The 17,906-nt window shown below is 40.3% G+C and overlaps 1 protein-coding gene across 1 annotated transcript in view; it reads right to left on the reverse strand.

Moving 5' to 3' along the window:
* Positions 1-236: 236 nt before the first annotated feature.
* The window catches only part of GPBP1L1 (GC-rich promoter binding protein 1 like 1), a 31,999-nt gene continuing 14,329 nt past the window's right edge, over positions 237-17,906 (reverse strand). The window contains exons 2-12 of the mRNA XM_042030584.1: positions 16,459-17,340; positions 15,657-15,771; positions 15,235-15,364; positions 14,587-14,870; positions 11,788-11,860; positions 10,445-10,638; positions 6,825-6,965; positions 3,194-3,352; positions 2,333-2,457; positions 1,380-1,482; positions 237-1,162 (exon numbers count right to left, since the gene is read on the reverse strand). Of these exons, the coding sequence (XP_041886518.1) occupies positions 1,016-1,162; positions 1,380-1,482; positions 2,333-2,457; positions 3,194-3,352; positions 6,825-6,965; positions 10,445-10,638; positions 11,788-11,860; positions 14,587-14,870; positions 15,235-15,364; positions 15,657-15,716 (1,416 nt within the window). The 5' untranslated portion in view covers positions 15,717-15,771; positions 16,459-17,340 and the 3' untranslated portion in view covers positions 237-1,015. The remainder of the gene's footprint in view (positions 1,163-1,379; positions 1,483-2,332; positions 2,458-3,193; positions 3,353-6,824; positions 6,966-10,444; positions 10,639-11,787; positions 11,861-14,586; positions 14,871-15,234; positions 15,365-15,656; positions 15,772-16,458; positions 17,341-17,906) is intronic.

A 17,906-nucleotide genomic window follows, 5' to 3' on the forward strand; every position in this document is an offset into this window, starting at 1 on the left:
TGAATTATTTTCTTTAAAAAAAAAAATCCCCAAACATGGACTGTCATCTCAGCATTGTTCTCTCTCTCCCTTCTTAAAGGAAGAGTTCAGCTCCTGCAGTCTGAGCACTACAGCAATGTTTGCCAAGTGGAAAAATAGAGCGGGAGAGGAAACTGTTTATCCCCAATGCTACTGAACCCCCAAAGTTGCAGGTCCCTTAGAGGAAAGCTCTTCTTACATAAGAAAGACAATTAGAATTGGCAAACTGATGCAAAATATTTATTCCAAGTTAGTTATTTTTGATGCAGTAGTTTTTCCCCCTCATACAGACTCAATGTGATAGTCACTTTTTAAAATCTGTAAATAATGTTATCAAAATAATCTTAATCTTTGAAATCTCACAAAAAATTTATATTTTACAATCCACCCTGAATATCAAGGCTGCAAGAAGAAGAACACAAACAATTCCTATATCCAAATATTTTACAGCTGTACCCAAAAAAAAAAGAAAACCACAAACGCCTGGTTAAGTGATGAAGCTCCCCGAGCCGCCAAAAAAAAAAAAAAATAAAATAAAATATTCATGTTATTAGCATTAATTTAACATAATTAGAACTTCAAAAGCCATTTTGTCATCGACAATGATTGTTTTAGCACACCGTTACCGCGCACTGGGCAACGCGGCGGCACTGTTAGAAGCTTGTTGTTGCAGAGATCAGTCAGCCACTTGTGTCCTGCTCACACGACTGAACTTGTGCACTGCCCCACAAGGGATTTTTGTCAAAATTTGCTAGCTGCACAAACTTCTAGTAAGCATTAGGGCAAAACCAAAAGAAAAAGCTAAAGAAGCCAATTTCTCTCTTCTTTGGGATACAATTATTTCCCTTGTGCATGAAGTATCAACAACAAAAGAAAAAACTGAACAGACTGGAGACAGAATAAACTCTGTTTAGTTTATACAACCCCAAACACGTGTTGAACTATGAACTGAGTTTATTGGGTTGGTTTTATTTATTTAATTTTATTGTGCCCAGTTTCAGGCATCGTCATCTGACGTTTCACTGCTACTTGTTTCTGTGTCTGAGTCCTCAATCTTTGTCTTAAAAGTGCTTCCCCAGTGGAACAACAGGCTGGAGCCGCGGCCCTGAAGAAATCCATTCTTCCCAAATCCATTTCTTCTTCGCTGTAGGAATGAAAGCAAGTTTTAAAACGAGCAAAAGCATGGAGAGTAACTGTCACCAACAATCTGTGGACATGAATTACACATTTTACTGTGTGTACACACAGGGATAATGCAGAATCATCCATTCTACTACAGTCTCACTTAAATTCTTTGTCCTTTTGAACATCTTTAAGAAGAAACCCTTGAGAAAGGAGAGGGAGAAGAGCTGTAAACATACCTGTTCTGATTTAATCTGGAACTCTTTGAGCTCATCCTCCGTGAGGGGAAGGTAGTTTTCATCATTTTCAGGATATTCCTGCCATCCCATTTCTTTCAATAACCTGATTGTGGAGAAAATAAAAGGGGCATGGGAACTAAAGCAAGGGAATAATGGCAAAGGAAAGAACACTTTGTCCATGAAGAATGAGGTTTTGTACGAAATCACTCCAAATTCACCAGGGAATCTTCTCTATCACAGACCACTTCAACAATCATTTGTGTTTACCCAACATTTTTCAATGTCTTTTACAAATATTTAACCATCAGCAGTCCTGTACAATGAGTACATAACCAGACTGGTGGAAGGCAGGGATTTGAAATTCTAACTCAAGGACACTGAAGGAGGACATGAGGCAACCAAACCAGTATCACAGCTCAGAATGTCCTAAACCTTACTATCTGCTTGCACCAGATGCTCACACTGCTTACTCACTGACATGAGATACAGCCTGAGATACCAGGTAAATATTTTCTTAACTCTCCTCCACTTTTATAGCATGTAAAGCAGCACAGGAGTATTCTAAGTGCAAGCAAAGTGTGGTGTGTGTCTTCTTAACATTTAGGACACCTGCTTGTAAATTAACCAGAATCACCCTAGGTTCATGCTAACTCCCAGTGTGGGCAGATAAGTATCTCTAGGCAGCATTAACATGCGGATGTGGCACTAAAGAAGCACTGGAATTTAATTACAGACCTTGGTAAAGCCTTGGCTCACCTGTCACTTGTGTCTTGTTTTACCTTCAATGAGACCCCACCCAGTCCAGCCCTGGTCACAAAGCCCACACACCTCCTTCTCCATACACACACAGCTACTGCTGCTTCCCAAAAATAGAGTTTTCTTTGAAATTGCTTCCTTCTCCTCACACAGCCCAACGACTCGCCCTCCTTTACTTTATTCTTCCATTTACTCACCTGTGTTCTGCTTCCAATGAATGGGAGAGGTTTTCCCCCTCCTCCGGCAAAGGGAGAGAAAGGCCATTCTGATGGCAGTTCTCTTCCCAGTTTTCCTTTGGTTCTGGTGTGCTGTTACTCTCCATCTAAAGAAAAATAAAACCATCAAAGTGTGCTTGCACAGACTGTGCCAACAGCACAGTTCCAAGTTCAAGCTTCTGCCTTTGAAAGTCCAGCCAAGCCTTTCACCTTGAGCCAGTGTTTTTTACAGAAGCTGCAGCAACGTGTACCTGGCTGTGACAGGACAACACAGGATGAAGGACATTTGGTGGCCTGTGCTGCTGTGCCAAAGGAGTGAGTGCTGGCATTGCAAAACCATAATCAGCAGCTCAGAGTGAAAGCAAGAAAACTACGACAATTAAATGCTCCTAAGGACACACTTTACATACACATTAGGGCACAGGTTTATGCATTCGGGGGTCTGAACCTCTGAGGCTTGAGCCACATTCCTGCACCTTTCACAAGCACAAAATTCTACTTTTCAGTGAAAGCAGTTTGACAGGCAAGTTGGAAAGCAACCTAAGATGTTAAAATATGATACTCTTCCTCTCTTTAGAGAATCCTTGCAAAAATCTAGATTACCTTCAACAACTGTGACCTTCCCTTCCACCTCATTTATTACTTATCCGTTTGCATTTCATTGTGTTACAGATCTCTCTCCATCACTGCTGTGCACTACTTCTACTGGCACATGTGCCAGACCAGTGGGAGTCATTTCCTTCCTCTTCCAGAGCCTGAATTACATACACTGCTCAGGGCTTTTTCAGTCCCCAACTCCTTCAATAATAATGATCATATACACAGCAAGGACAGTGATCTTACATCATCCAGCTTGTCACATTCCCTGTTTTCTGTTATCTCCCCATTTCTATCATCCTTCAGTGCCTTCAGGAATTCGCTCTTCTTATCAGTGGTCCGGCGCATCAGCTTCGTCAGGCGCGAGGAGCAGATCTCGATGGGAGGGGTGGTGCTGGAAGGACTCTGCACAGGGGAGGGAGAACACAGAATTCAAACTGCACTGCTGCGAACCTGGGGGCGCTTCAGTGCCTGTGCTTACACCTTTCAAACACTCAGCAGTTTTTTAGGTGGCTCTTAACCCTTCAAAAAACCCCAACCTAATGTCAAATGCCCATCAAAATACTGATGGGTGTTGCACATTCACTTCTCCCATCTATTATTACCAACTCAATTTCTGTTCTTCCCCCAGGAGTCAATTCACACGGCCATGAATATGTTTATTTTGTTCCTTTGTAATGTAACTCTCTCAAGCAAACTGGTGCCTACAACAGAGTATTAGGGAAAAAAACTTCATGCAGGATTCCTGCCCCCAAAAAATTTGCAAATTTAGCAGATTAGACTTAGTTCAAATTTGTGTTTTAAGTCATCGTGACAGACTCTACCCTGAAATTAAGCTATGGGGAAGTAATCTCCTTTCAGGGAGTGGTCACATCCTTAACTAACCACAACCGGGTGCGGAACTGGCAGCCACAGCCTTGGAATCCTCCCCTGGAGAGAACGCTGCCAAGTGCTGGATCTGTACACTCAGCCCAGATGGTTCAGTGTGGAGCCAGACACAGACAACCCTGGAGCCTGTGGGAAATCTGCTCAGCTCAGTGCATGAACACAAGGAAACCTCCTGTGCTCTTCCAGAACATTTAAGCTTTCTTAATCATCTGGAATCTGTGAATCAGGCCCACTGGCAGTACCCAGCCATGATCCTGCAATAGGAGCACTGCTAACCAAGGTGAGCTTTCAATTTAATCTGTTCCATGTTTTGACTGGACACACAAAAGGAATCTAAGAACATGTTAAGTGAAAGTTCCCAGTATCTTAACCTCCTGCTGGAGTTTGTCTGGCTACTCTAAAACAATGAGGCATTTAATCATTATTATGGATAACTGACACCAGAATCTTGCAAAACGACTCTTTTTCTTCATGTACATGCTTTGATTTTTTAAAAATCAATATTAAACCACTAAAATTTCCTGAAGCTTGTAGTGTTTTTCTTCCCACACACTTTTTTAAGCTGGGAGGGAAGGTTGCAAATTCAGGCTCTTCAAAATGAATCTCCTGTGCCAAAAATTTTTATTACACTCAGTGCTCTGAGCAAGGATCAAGGGAACTAGAACAATAACAAGGCAGCAACTGCTGCTTATATTTCTAATACCTGTTGCATGCGAAACACTGGTGTGAAATAATGGCTGCAGGGAAGTAAGTGCAGCCTGGAAGTAATTTCTCAGGCAGACTTTTCAGATTTTGCCTAATTCAACACAGTAAGAAACAAATCAGCAGTTGTAACAGACCTAACAAGTGACTGCAACTATCAGGATGAAAAGCCAACACAAGAGTGAAATTAAGCTCTCAACGTAACTACTAGTTTGACTGCAGTGACAGAAGGTAACAATGAACAAATGAGACTAAAATTAGATGTCTTCTGGTAATATGAAATTCTCAACTTGAACTCTTTGCTAGTGGCTGTTTTAATCCCTAATAAGCTACTGAGGTACTAAAACTTAATTTCTACACGTTAGGGGAAGACAGTTACAGCTAAAGGTTAGAAACAACAGATTTCTGAAAGGGAATTAATTTCACCTCAATTCTAGTTTTATGCATAACTTTCTGTAGAAGGGTTATGTTTTACAGAGCATTCTTCTTTAGCACTGAAACAGTAGGCTGGCATCTCTTCCAACGTAAGCTTAGCCCTTTGACTGAAACATCAAGGCATCTCAATCTTTGGTGTTGATTTTTTTTGGGTGTTTGGTTTTTTTTTTTAATGAGAGCACTATGCATCACCTCAGATTTGTTCTGATGTCTGTCTGGCTAGTCTTACAAAAAAGTAATCCTGAATTCATTTCAAGAACTTAGGCTGTATTGTAGTTTGGTTGTCTTAGACTGGCTTGTGGGGACAGAGCCAGTGCTAGTTGGCACCCTTTTAGTTTTCAACACACTGTGGTCTCTTACGAGTAAAGGTGCTATTTTTACCACTTCTGCAGGAAGCGCATTATCCCCGTTTCAGAAACAAAACCAGGATTGCAGTACTATCTGCTGTCTACAGACCTGTGTTTTCATACTCTTAAGTCTCCAACAGATTCAAAGAAAAATGTATTACAAGTGTCCAGTTTAGTTGGAAGGAATTTTTAAGCCCTTTATGTTTAACTCTTAGGTTAGTACCCAACATCTTCACTGACTAAAGTTTCACACAAGACCTTCCTGGGGGCAGGTGAAGGAAACACTTGCATTACTCCAATATGATACGAAGTAAATGCCCCTGTCATGTCTGCTGAGGTGAAAGCCTGTTTAAGTTTACATATTTACACTGTCCATACTGTGCTGTGCATTACCCAAAAGGAAGGCTGTCAGCAGCACGAAGAACTTGGTCTAAAGAGAGACAGAAGCAATCGTAAGGGAAAAGAACAGAGTGCAAGATCTATTTGTCAAAGTGACAGGTGCCTGTTTATTAACTATTGCCTTTAATGACTGCTTGTACACTCAGCTGTGGCTAAGGCAGAAAAGTGCAGGCTGCTGCAAAGTAAAGCCTGCAAAGCAGAGAATCATAAAGATGACAAGGCCTTATTTTGGAAGTAATATCTACAAAGGAACAAGAAAAATGCACTACTAGAAAAATCCCTCAATTCTACACTTAAAACATGAACAAGCTAATTTCAGATGTTGTGAATAATCATCTACAGAATCACAAAATCATTAAGAAAAGACTTCCAAGATCATTAAGCCAAATCTGTAAAGAGCAGCTGCTTTGGCCAGGAATTTATCACAATCTGTTCTTTTTTTTTTTTTTTTTTTCTTGTGCAATGTCATAGGTATTGCTGAAATATTAAGAGATTTATATTTCAATGTTCTCTCTATACTTCAGACCAAAACTAGGGGCAAGTCAGTTTCCATCTCAGCAGATTACCTCCTTCCAAGGTCAAAATTAAAAACAGATACTGTAGCTGAAAAGTCACATGTACACATGTTAAACTCCTTCAACCCTCTCAGAACCTAGTGTTTGTGCTGTTGTTCTAGAGAAAGGAAATAAGGCAGATCACCTTCCTTCCCCTTCCTTTCCTATACTGAAGAACATAATGGGAATCAATTTACCTACCTATTCACATCAGTTCTTAGTATCTGCACTCCCATAATACCAAGCTGACGCGTGTCTTGTTACACAACACCATTTAAAGCATTAGAGGTTTTTTTTTTTTTACTGGAAGGAAATTCTAATACAGTTGAACAAACACCAATGGCTTTACAGCCAGATAAACCCCATTTTTATGAAGGTTTATTTTCTTTTAGTGTATCATCGATGTGGCAGAATGTGCTAAGAATGTCCAAGTGAGTCATCCATCGAGGGTGCAAAGGTAGGTACCGCATGCAGAGAGGGCCTTATCACGAATATGCTGGAGTAGGGGATAGTGACAAAAGCTCCCACCCTATACCTAAGCCCAACCCTTACCTCTTTGGGAGAGGTGAGGACTGAGCCACTTGCCAGTACCGCTGGTTTGGTTACAGACACTGGACTGGTAAAGGCAGAGTCACGGGTGGAGGACAGCGAGCCTGGTTTATGTTCACTTCTGTTGGCTTTCCATGGGCTTGGCTGTATTGAAAAGAACACAAAACACAGGGCAGTAAATGGTAAGGCCCAAGAAGGGGTTGCTTGCAAATTATTGAAATAAATAAACAACATTATGCTGGCTGTTGTATGGATTTTTTTCCTTCCCTCTGCAAGAACAGTCTCAAAAGGTCCATTTCAACAATCATCATTTTTCCCCCGGCATTGCTGTTTCCCCCAAATCACACACAATTCTGGTTCATGGGCACCACCCTTCAGTAAAACACCATTAAGAGCTCAAAGAGAAAATCCAGCATTGCCCTTCATTAATTGGAACCACCACTGTGTAATGCAATTCATCTTACAGCTACCCACCGACAGGAAATTAAAAAAAATCCCAATTAAAATTACACTTCTTAGGGAAACACTGCACGCCACAAAGAAAGGCTTCCAATCACTTGACAGGAAGTTTGCCTGTGTGAGGAAAAAGCGCATCAAGGAAGAGTTTGTTTCGGGTGAGAATGCAAATTGAGAATGCAAATTATTTATTTCCTGGAGCTATGAAAATGTCCATCGTTGCACCAATTCAGCAACAACAACAAGAAAAAGAAGCAAGCAGCCAGTTTATTACAGTGCAGGATCACTTGCTGTTTTGCCCTGGATACTCTCTGCAGTATCCCTTTGAATACACTGGCCATTTGGCTGAAGAGCAAAGACTTCAAGGTAAGATTTTGTTACTTGGAATGTTGTTCTTGAAGCTCTCTTATCAGTCAGGGACAAACACCGTGAAGTGAGAGCCTTTACAAAAACAATCCTAAGAAGAAACTTGTATCAAGTGGCACTAGCAAGACACTATCAGAACATTAAAAATACAGGTTCCTTTGACTTCTGAAGCCACCTTCAAGTCACTAGTAAAATAATTCATGCACAAATAGGATTGAGTTAAATCTGAGATGCAACAGATCTTGCAATCTGCCAGCAATGAGAACAGAGGCACTATTTCAGTATGTTGTCACTGTCTACTGGGTTCTTCTATAAATTTTTAAATAAATAGATTGCATGGGGAGGCCATCAGCTTTACTCTTCCACTCCAACTTAAAAATGAGCATCCCACATTATCAAATGGATTCTATGGCATTCACAGCACACATTAAAAACATCCCCTTCAAAGCCCAGAAATACCCTAATGTGCGCAATACTTATTGCCTGTACTAAAATTAGGGTGCAGTATGACTCTGACAAAAAGTTTCTCTCTGCAGCTCCAGGGTTGCACTGTTCGATTCCCAGCTCTCAGCTGCCCAGTGCTGTTCTCCAGGCTTCCACAAAGGGGCAGCTCAGACAGATCCAAAGACAGACCCCTACTGCTTTCCTGGGGAAGCTGAGTGTGACCTTCACGGATTGCTTGACTGTGAGCTATTAGCCATCTCAGTTAGCCAGGAAGAACATACTTGTTCCACTGCCACCAGTTCTCTTCCTTTCTGAACTACTTGGTACAACTTAACAAAACCATTTCTCATTCAGTTTTCCTGTGACAGCTTTCCAATACTGCTGACTTTGTGAAAGGAATGTTTTGACTCCCCTACTACTTTATGCACTGCAATTCCTGGACAACTTTCTAGAAGTCTTCCATCCTACCACAGCTGCTTTAAGGCTGCGACTTTAAAAAGGCATCAATGCACACAGTTTTTGTGGCTAAGGATAGGCTGATACCCCACCTTTTGGTTTTGCTAATGGTCACCATTCATTAAAAAAAGCACTGTTGATGACATCAGCAGATAATTCTTAGCACTGCAATCCCCAACACTGAGGAATATCACACTGCCTCAGTAACCACAGCACCATGTCAGTGCATAAACACTTAGAAATTAGCAGCTAAATCACCAGGTACATATTTATAGCCTGCTTAATGTGATTGATCTCTTGGGCTACAGATCAAAAATTAATACTTTTTCCACTAGCCAAAGAACATTTCCTGTGTTATCAATACTGTAATATTTCAGGTATAAATCCAGGTATAATCCAGGCCTACTGGATTCAGTGAAGTAAAAACTTAATTAAAAGGAACTTAGGCAGGTACCACTACATACTGCCATAATCTCTGATTTAAATATAGACAAACAATCTGGAATGCAAATGACCTATGTAACATGTAAAGCAAGCTAACAAAAAAAGCCCTACCACTATTTTTGATGGATGCTGAACCTTCAGATCATAGTTTTATTCCAACTGTGAGCACTGAATAATGTGCTCTTTTTATCTGAGGAATCAAAACCTACATAGTCTAATTTCAGAACATGGTTAGGAAAAGCTTCAAGAGCAGCTCTCCTTGACTGAAGCCAGAGATAATCTAACAGTCTGGTCAGAAACTGTACCTCTGGCCTTTTGTTTCAAAGAACACTCAAAACATCCAGACTAAATCCAGGTCAGACTATGTATACACATGTATCAATCAAGCTGTAAAAGCAAAAATAAAAGCCACAGCAGGCTCCCTACCCATTAGAAGCTGCATTTTGTTTACCTAATCTAAACAAGAACATACATGGACTGTGTGGAATGAAAAGCTCCTTATAAATAACCTTTCTAAGAGGGTCAATTTAACCCACCACCCCAAGAAGTAGATCAACTGTCAAATTAAGTGTTTAGACAAAAATATTTGATAATCATTTTAACCACTATGATTTTTTCCTGTAGCTGGCAGAATTTAACCTGAATTAAGAGACATTTACAAAAGGGGAAGAAGCTCTAAACTTGCTTTCCTACAAAAAAAAGCTGAGTGTCTCTTACTTTTATCTTTGAAGTGTGTAAGAATGATCTATTGTAATCATAGGGAAGATTCTGTTGGAATGTCACAGCCAGCATCAGTAATTAATATATTTTAGAAATCAAAGTATACATCTCTTTAAAGAATAACCTAGCTAACATTTTTTTTAGCTTTTTATATACTTTCACTATCAATTCTTTCAAGTTTCTAAGGCATCTATACGTGTTGGTTCTCCAGAAAAATGGACAAGATTAAGCCTAGAACTAAGAAATTTTTAAAAAAAATTACTTGTTTTTTTTTTAGCACTATTGTATTTCCTCCAGTAAACGAACTATAGCACAAACCCTATTGCTCTTCCAGGTTGTTTTTAAGGCTCAACTAAATTACACCTGAATTGCAGGATGTTACAATCTAATCTGATCCTAGCCTCAGTTGTTCTGGACACATCAAAGTATTGCAACCCAATAAAGATTTTTCAAGGTAGTCACGTGAACAGCTCAAGCACATAGCAGCACACATTCCACCTCTCCAGCACTGCTTGTTTTGTCTTATTAAGATAAGGATTTGTCTAATGCATGAGGACACACCCATTCAAATAGACCTCAGTAGGGACAAAACCAAAAGGCATTTTAACAGAGAACAACTTCAGACCTCGACTGTAAAAGCCACTGCCCCAGAAACAACTGGATTCCAGCTCTTGCTACTTGTCGGGGGTTGATTCCCTTGATCTGCAGTTCACTAATTTGGTTGGAACCCCCTGTACCTTGGAAGGAGGAGCTGCAGGTTTAGGAACCAGATTTTTGTAGACACTTGGGACAATGGTGGTGGCTTTGTTGCCATTTGCCAGGTGAGAAACAGGTGATGTAAATGCAGCTGAGAAGGCGGCGGAAGGATCCTCTTTTGAAACCTTTTTGATGACCAGCATCTTGGTAGGTTGCTTGGCACTAGGGGGGTTTTCTGTAAAAACAAAACAAGAGATTCTGAAATACAGATATTCAGTCTCAAAACAGCTTCAGTACACTGTTCCAGTTCCTCCCTCTCCATCTTAGACACTACACATCTGAATCTGAGACTGTTACCAGCTGCTCTTTCATTTCAGCTCTGAGCAAAGATACTGGATGTGGATATCTAAATACAATCTTTTCTAATTTAAACACAACAGCTTCCTTGATGCTGAAAGAAATAACCTACAGTGACATCACTTAACAGCCTTGCACCATTCTACAGGAATCAGAAGAGTTATGAGCATTTTTTGGATCAATCATGGATCAGCTTCGTTAGTTCACTAACATAGCAAAAATATTTATGTAACTTATACCTCAAAAGACAGTGCTTTTACAAACAAGCACAGTTAATATTTCTTAGGCCAGATAATCACATTTTCAGGAGCGCAACAACTTTAAAAACACTAGTAATATAAGCAGGTAAAAGCCCATAAATGTTAATTGTCATTAGGTTTTGAGCAGAACAACAGCTACTAGACAAGCAAGCAAAAGAATACAACCCAACAGTACTGCAAAAAGGGTTTCTGAGCTTCTTTAGCATTTGTACTACTTACAGTATCTAACCTAACTAATCCAACTAGATATTAACAAATCTGTGTTTAACTGCTAGAACTAGTACCTTGTTTCACTTTTTTTTTTTAAAGGCATAGATTCACAGAGTACATCAGGATCCAAAGCAAGGCTGTTCTGAGTTTAAAAAAAATCAACTAAACTCAAACCACAGAATTATGACAGTTTTGCTGTATTTCCACTATGAAGATCCCAAGTCAGGAACTAATGTCGAGTTCACTCCAATCTGCTCTGCCCTTCAAGTGATGTCTGTGTGAAATGGTAACTGCAGCACGACAGGAAGCGAACACAGAACGGTGACATTACTGCCACTGGCTGTTTTTTTATGACAAGACAAGCACAATTTCAAATAGACACAAAGGCCAAGAGACTGGGGAAGACTGTGGGAGGAAAACAGCAAAGGACAGAAAGCAGCAAACTGTCTCCTTCACTTAAGTCCTTAAAGTATTTCTGAGTGAAAAACCCAGCATTTAAACACCAGTTACAATTTTCTGCTCCATCATCAGCATTATGTACAGTGACCTTTACCTACCCCATACTCCAGAAGGTGTCCCTAAAGGTTTGTTCTGGTTGTTTTGTCTTCCAGCTTCTGGATTCAAAGATGGCTGTAAAAAGACAATGCAAATGACTATATTGTTCTATCATAGAAAACAAAAAAAATAATCAGTATTAACATAACATTTTGTTTCCAGGAACCCAGAGTATGGGTAGATTTCTCTGAACAGCACCTAAAGTGGAAGAGAGTGCTTTGCCACAAAGACATCTAAAAATCAAGTTTGCATTCTCCCTGGTTTCTGCTGTATTTCCAATGGAACTATCAGAGGGTTCAGGAGAAGCCCTCTAGTCTTCTACTATGGTTAAGTAGATTCTACCAATCAGTAACTGTATAAAAAAATTAGGTATTTGGTCAGCAGCTCAAAAAATAAAATAGAATCCACATCATCACTACATGAAGAATCTATCCTAATTTCATAAATATTTTAATACAATAATTGTGCATCAGCCAATTAAAAGCAAACCACCCCAAAGCAGTACTAGATTCGTAATGTAAAGGAATATATTTACTGACAAAAAAAAGCTACATTTAAATTGATATCAAACTTCAGAGTCCACTTTTTAGGGCAAGAGTGCACGCAGACTCTGTGCTCTCTGCAGACTTACCCGGGGTTCAGTTTCAGAATTCAACTTGGTGGAACAACTACAGATATGTCCAATCTCAAAGCAGAGTGCAGAAAATCTAAGCATCCAATGACAAGTGTTCCTGATTAGCTATTCCTCTTCCTGTGTCCCAAATAACCTCAGTTCAAAATACAGCCATCTTTTTCCTCTTTCTAATGAATCTCTCATATGTCAGTTACTATGGTGACAGCATAACTCTCTAATAGCGAGCATCTGACATAGTAGGTATTCGTGTTCTGTAAGAGTTAGGAAAAAATGTCACACCATAGCATAAATTCCTGCCTCAGTCCCTAGAAATTAATCTGTTTAAGAGCTTCAATTTTTAGCTACAGGTCAGTTTTACAGTAGACATGCTCACACTTAGACTAACAACATGCTTTGCAAACCTTTCAGGAAAAGTGTTGTCAGCCACGCAGGCCTAACAGCTACACACTTAACCACAGCATACATCAGTTTCACCACTATGGCAAAAACAATACAGGAGTTACTAAATAAAGCTTGCTGCTAGCCAGCACGTGGTATTACCATCTTAAAAATGAGGGAAGTAATTAGAGAACAGCCATGTAGTTGGGGAAGGCACTCATCAAGGCAAAGAGAATGAAGTACGTGGAATAAAGATTTAGACCAAGATAGACAACAACAGATTGCACAGTCACAGTCATTGCAATATTTCTAGATTTCAACAGACTTTTGACAGTCAAAAAAACAGTCTTATAGAAATTCTGAATTACAGTATTCTTGAGAAATCAGGTAACAGAAATCGACACGCAAGCTTTATCCCTGTTTTCCAGCTGCTAACCACCCTGTGATGCAGGCTCCTGCTCCAAGCAGCAGCAGCTGAACAAGAGCATGCAATCACTTCCCAGGCACTTCACTGAAAAAAACCCCAGCAGCTTAAATCAAACTGCCTCCTGTGGCACTTTAAGTGTAGGCTCTGGATTTTGGCTTGAAGCAGCTGGAGGCATTAGTGTATTTCACTCTGACACGTAAATTCCTGAGCAAAAGCCATCAAACTGCCACAACAATTTCAGTTGTGAACAGCCTTCCAGAGACAAATGCTGAAGAAGACAGCAAAAACCTCATGATGATGATACATGCCAAGTGTGCACAGTATCACCAGAACCTCTCATTACAGGAGGCAGCAAAGGCTTTAGCACTGAAGATAAAGACAGAGGAATTGCATTAGGGGAAAGGACAGAGTTACCAGAACCTTACACATGATACTCCCCTCATTACACTGGTCAAGAAGAGCCTAGAGACAGCAAGAAATAGATGCAAAAAGAAAAACACATGGTCTAATAATAAAACACTCTTCAGGGGTCAGAAGAAATAGAATTAAATTGAAAAGAGAAAGTAGAAAAGGTGCACATCTCTCAAAGCATTAGCATTAAGGAAGGTACATGGTAAGGATGAAAGCTGTAAAGTCCAAGCACTATTTGATAAAGTTTGAAAAACGAAAGATACTCCAGTAAAAATAGAGTCAGGATGTAAGAGACTATCATACTGATAATACCACGTGAATCAAAATGCTGAGTAAGAAGGAAGTTGGTGAACTGGAGATAGTGATGGAAGAAATGGCTCAAGAAACCCTGATCCACAGATAAACAGAGAGAGAGGGGAAAACATCTCTGATAATACTATTCCAGAAGATTCAAGGCAGACGGTTGCAAAGGTCTGAGCATGTCATGAACAAGCTTGGGAAGGTTATCACAAACACCAACATGTATCAGAGTGAAGGAGACAGGAAGACTGAAGCAGGCATACTGAAGATAAGCCGAACAGATGTATTTCTAGGAGCAAAAAAAAAGGCTTTGTAAGCAAAGACACAAAGTCAATGCAACTACTCTTCCTCTGCCACCTTATGGGTTTCGCTGAAGACCTAGCTTTAATGTTACAATGCCTTCAATTCACAATAACCATTTTGCAAAACATATGAGCCAAACCCCATAATCCAACAGGTCGCCAAGTCCTGAGGGCTCTGGGTATCAATCAGCATCCTATCAGTGTCGGATTAATTTTATTAAATTTGTTGTGTCTCAAACGTGGAACAGAATGCAACTCTAGATCCTCATCACCTATCAATGCTAATACAAATGAGATCGAAAAGCCACTTCTCACACCTGCCACTTCTAGTGAGAAGCTACACACTTACAAAGTCTTCCTCCTCAAACTGCAAATGCTCTTTATCTTCCTTCTTCTCTTCCCTGGATTCAACAGGCAGCTTTTCTTGAAAGGCGGAACTTTTCCGAGAATGGAAGTTGCCATTCCAGTGGCGATGAACTCCAGTTCCTCCTCCTCCACGCTGGCTCACACCATCATGGCCCCGTGAGGGACCATGCCAGCCAGGCTGACTGCCAGAAAGCCCAACATGAGCTCCTTTAGAAACACCAGAATCTACAGAATCATGGCGGAGAAGGGACGGCTGATGCCAGCAGTCTAAACAAAAGGAGATAAGGATGCAAATAAGAAAAATCAACACAGTATACAGAATACTGGAAATATCAGGTTGTCTTTCTTGTTGTTCAGCCAGTGTTCACTAAGTAACTGCTGAGCTGAACTTACTAAGTACCGTGTGATTATATCAGAAAACAAACCAAGCTATACAATGCACATACAGCTACCATGAAAACCCCTTAAGGCCTGAGCACATTGTATGGGAGAAGAGAGTAGTACAACTTCCTCATAGCATGTTTTGAAAAGGTACAGTCTGGGAGGATGTTTCTATTCTGCTGAATTCTTCATTTTGTAGAACATTTCAAAATGTTTGCTCTCAGGCTGCATTCTGATCCTTCTTACTCACCTCCTGCAGTTCGGAGGGGCCCATTATTGAAAAATCCATCGGAAGAGTTGTGTCTCCTGCGGCTCACGCCAAAGCGGCCCTCCCCCCGTGGAAGATGCTCTCCATGTTTCTCAAAGGTGGCTGCAGGGGACTGCGGAAAGTAAAAAGTCATGTAATGAAGCACTCATTTGGACTCTCCAGGAGCCTGTCTGTCCAACAGTGACATTTGGCTAATTGAAAAAACCACCAAGCCACACATTCCTGTACGAGTTTTCAATACAGCATCCATATCTACATTGATTAGCCAGCAATGTCAATGAGCCTGGATCTGATCAGAACAGCTCACAAATCCACCTGTCTCACGTAGAACCACAGAGAACCTAATGCACTCATCTTACCCATGGTCAAGAGCTGTGAAAGGAGGTGATCTGTATTACTGTTACCTTGGTTGACTGTGGTGTTGAGAAGTTAAGCCAGGCAGGAACAAAGTCATGCTGCGCCATTTAGGTCCAGTGTCTCCCTTCAATAAAATGAGGCATCAAACCTCATGGCCAGGATCTGTAAATGAAAAGAACACTCCCTGTCATCTTATCCAAACTGAAATAATAATACAATTTACCTCTTAAAGTTTGGCCTATACAAATAGGAGGGGGAAAGTGCTGAAGTTTTTCATATTATACTTGAACGTTTTTCTTGTCCTGCTGACTTTACTCCTCTGACTGAAACAGGTAAGAACTCCAACATTCCCCGTTACTTCCTGTTTACACTTAACAAACCCATGAAGTTCATGATAGAATGGGTGTGGAGGGGGAAGGAAACAGAACGAATGGCACAGAAAAGCCATACAAGGCAGATGTAAAAATCAAGATACGACAGAATTTGGAGTACAATTCTTCACTGATCATTGTCTCACAGTCTGCAAAGGGGTGAGCACTGCATGTTTTATTCCAGAGGCTGTAAATCAAATATGACCAACTTGTGATGTTAAGAGACATTTAGAGCAGATCAGAGACCTGAAAGACAACCATATGCCAGCTCCTGAACTCCTATGTGCTTTCCAACATATCACAGCAATTTTTACTGCTCAAAATGATGAACATTTCACTATTGCTCTGTATAAATGAATTCCATCTTTGTTTGTGGAAGGTTCTCCAATTTACCATTTTGCTTTACTTTTCAACTTTAGTTTATCTAGAAGCAAGTCAATACAGTATAGCAAAGTAGTAAGTACATATGATCACTTACCCTGAGTTTGGCCTCTGCAGTCCAATGTCCTCAGTTTGTGTGCTTCAGTGACCTCTGGGTTCCTTCCTTCTCCAGAATTCTGGAAGGCCAGCCTTGAGGCAACAGTGCGTCTCAAAGCAGAGCACGAGAGGCCGCACTTCGTGCCAACTGTACCCTTCACCCCCTCAGCTGCTCATTTTACCCTCTCTTTGCACTCTCACTACAAAAAAAAGATACCTAAGAAGGTAATTTATATTTAAAAAAGCCACGCCCACGTTCACCTCATTAAATTTCCTCTGGTTATGGTAGTACAGAAGTCAGCCTTTACATTACAAAAAGGTTTGTCAAGTCTGCATGACAACATTCAGAGCAACATCATGGTTAATACTGAACACATACACTCAAAGCTGCTGGACAGTTCATGATCTGCAGCAGATCAACCTAAATGCTCTGGAAAAAAGATGTTACGTAAAAATGTTTGCCCTAAATGCTGAGATCTAAACAAGAAGCATCTGCCCAAGTGCTCTTAAAATATAAATTTCATTTTTATCACATACATCTGCTAAAAAAAGGTAAAATATTTAAAAAAATGAATGTTAGGATATACTCTAGTCTTCACGTAACTTGGCTAATGCTCCACAGAGCTAAGCACTACTTGATATAAAGCTCAGAAGCAGGCACAAATGTTCTCCCTGTTTTTCACCATTTACATGCTGAAACATAGGTCACATGAACAAAAAAAGCCAGGTCCAAAAATAATCTCTTCTACTCTATTTTTTGTAGACTGGGTGCTGCTTTTAAAGGGACACAATTATCCACAAGAGCTTCTTGTTCTACAGTGAAGAGTTCACTTCTGGGTCATAGTCCTCTTCCATCAAAGAGGTGAGACAGGAACTACCGTCACTGTAAAAAACCAAACAAAACTCCGTCAATACAAGTGGCATAAACATGACAAAGTATGACTAAAGAGAAGAACAGAAAGGGAAATCAAGCAACTATAGTGCAAGTGCCAAAAGCTATTTGATCTCTGATCAAAACAAAACCTGAAATAATCTAATTAAAAGAAGAGTCCCTGAAAAGGGCATTTTCACTCTTAAATTATCACTTCCCAGAGTTAGTCCACAAAAGAGCAACAAAACCAATCAGAATAAAGGGAAGAGTGGAGAAACTGCATGCAGCTGATGAAAGCGATTCCACATTTCATAGCAATTTTAAAACCTGCTGCTAAAATAATGAGACTCTAGGCTGCAGGTATGCCTGGCCATTCCAAATGCCTCATCTCTACGTGCCTACGTCATTCCTCACCCGCTCCAGTACAACCAGACTCCCCTCTCAAGAGGATGATGACAGTAATACAAACTGTATTTCATTAACTGCTCCATGGAAAATATCACCACCACCACAGCCTGAGTTATTCTGTTATGACCTCTTTTTCCTTGAACCATCCTACCTAACCAGAAGCAAACACA

The sequence above is a fragment of the Corvus kubaryi genome, unplaced genomic scaffold (assembly GCF_017639235.1).
Source record: "Corvus kubaryi isolate FWS band 111438036 unplaced genomic scaffold, C.kubaryi_AGA036_p1.0 37334, whole genome shotgun sequence".
NCBI lineage: Eukaryota > Metazoa > Chordata > Aves > Passeriformes > Corvidae > Corvus > Corvus kubaryi.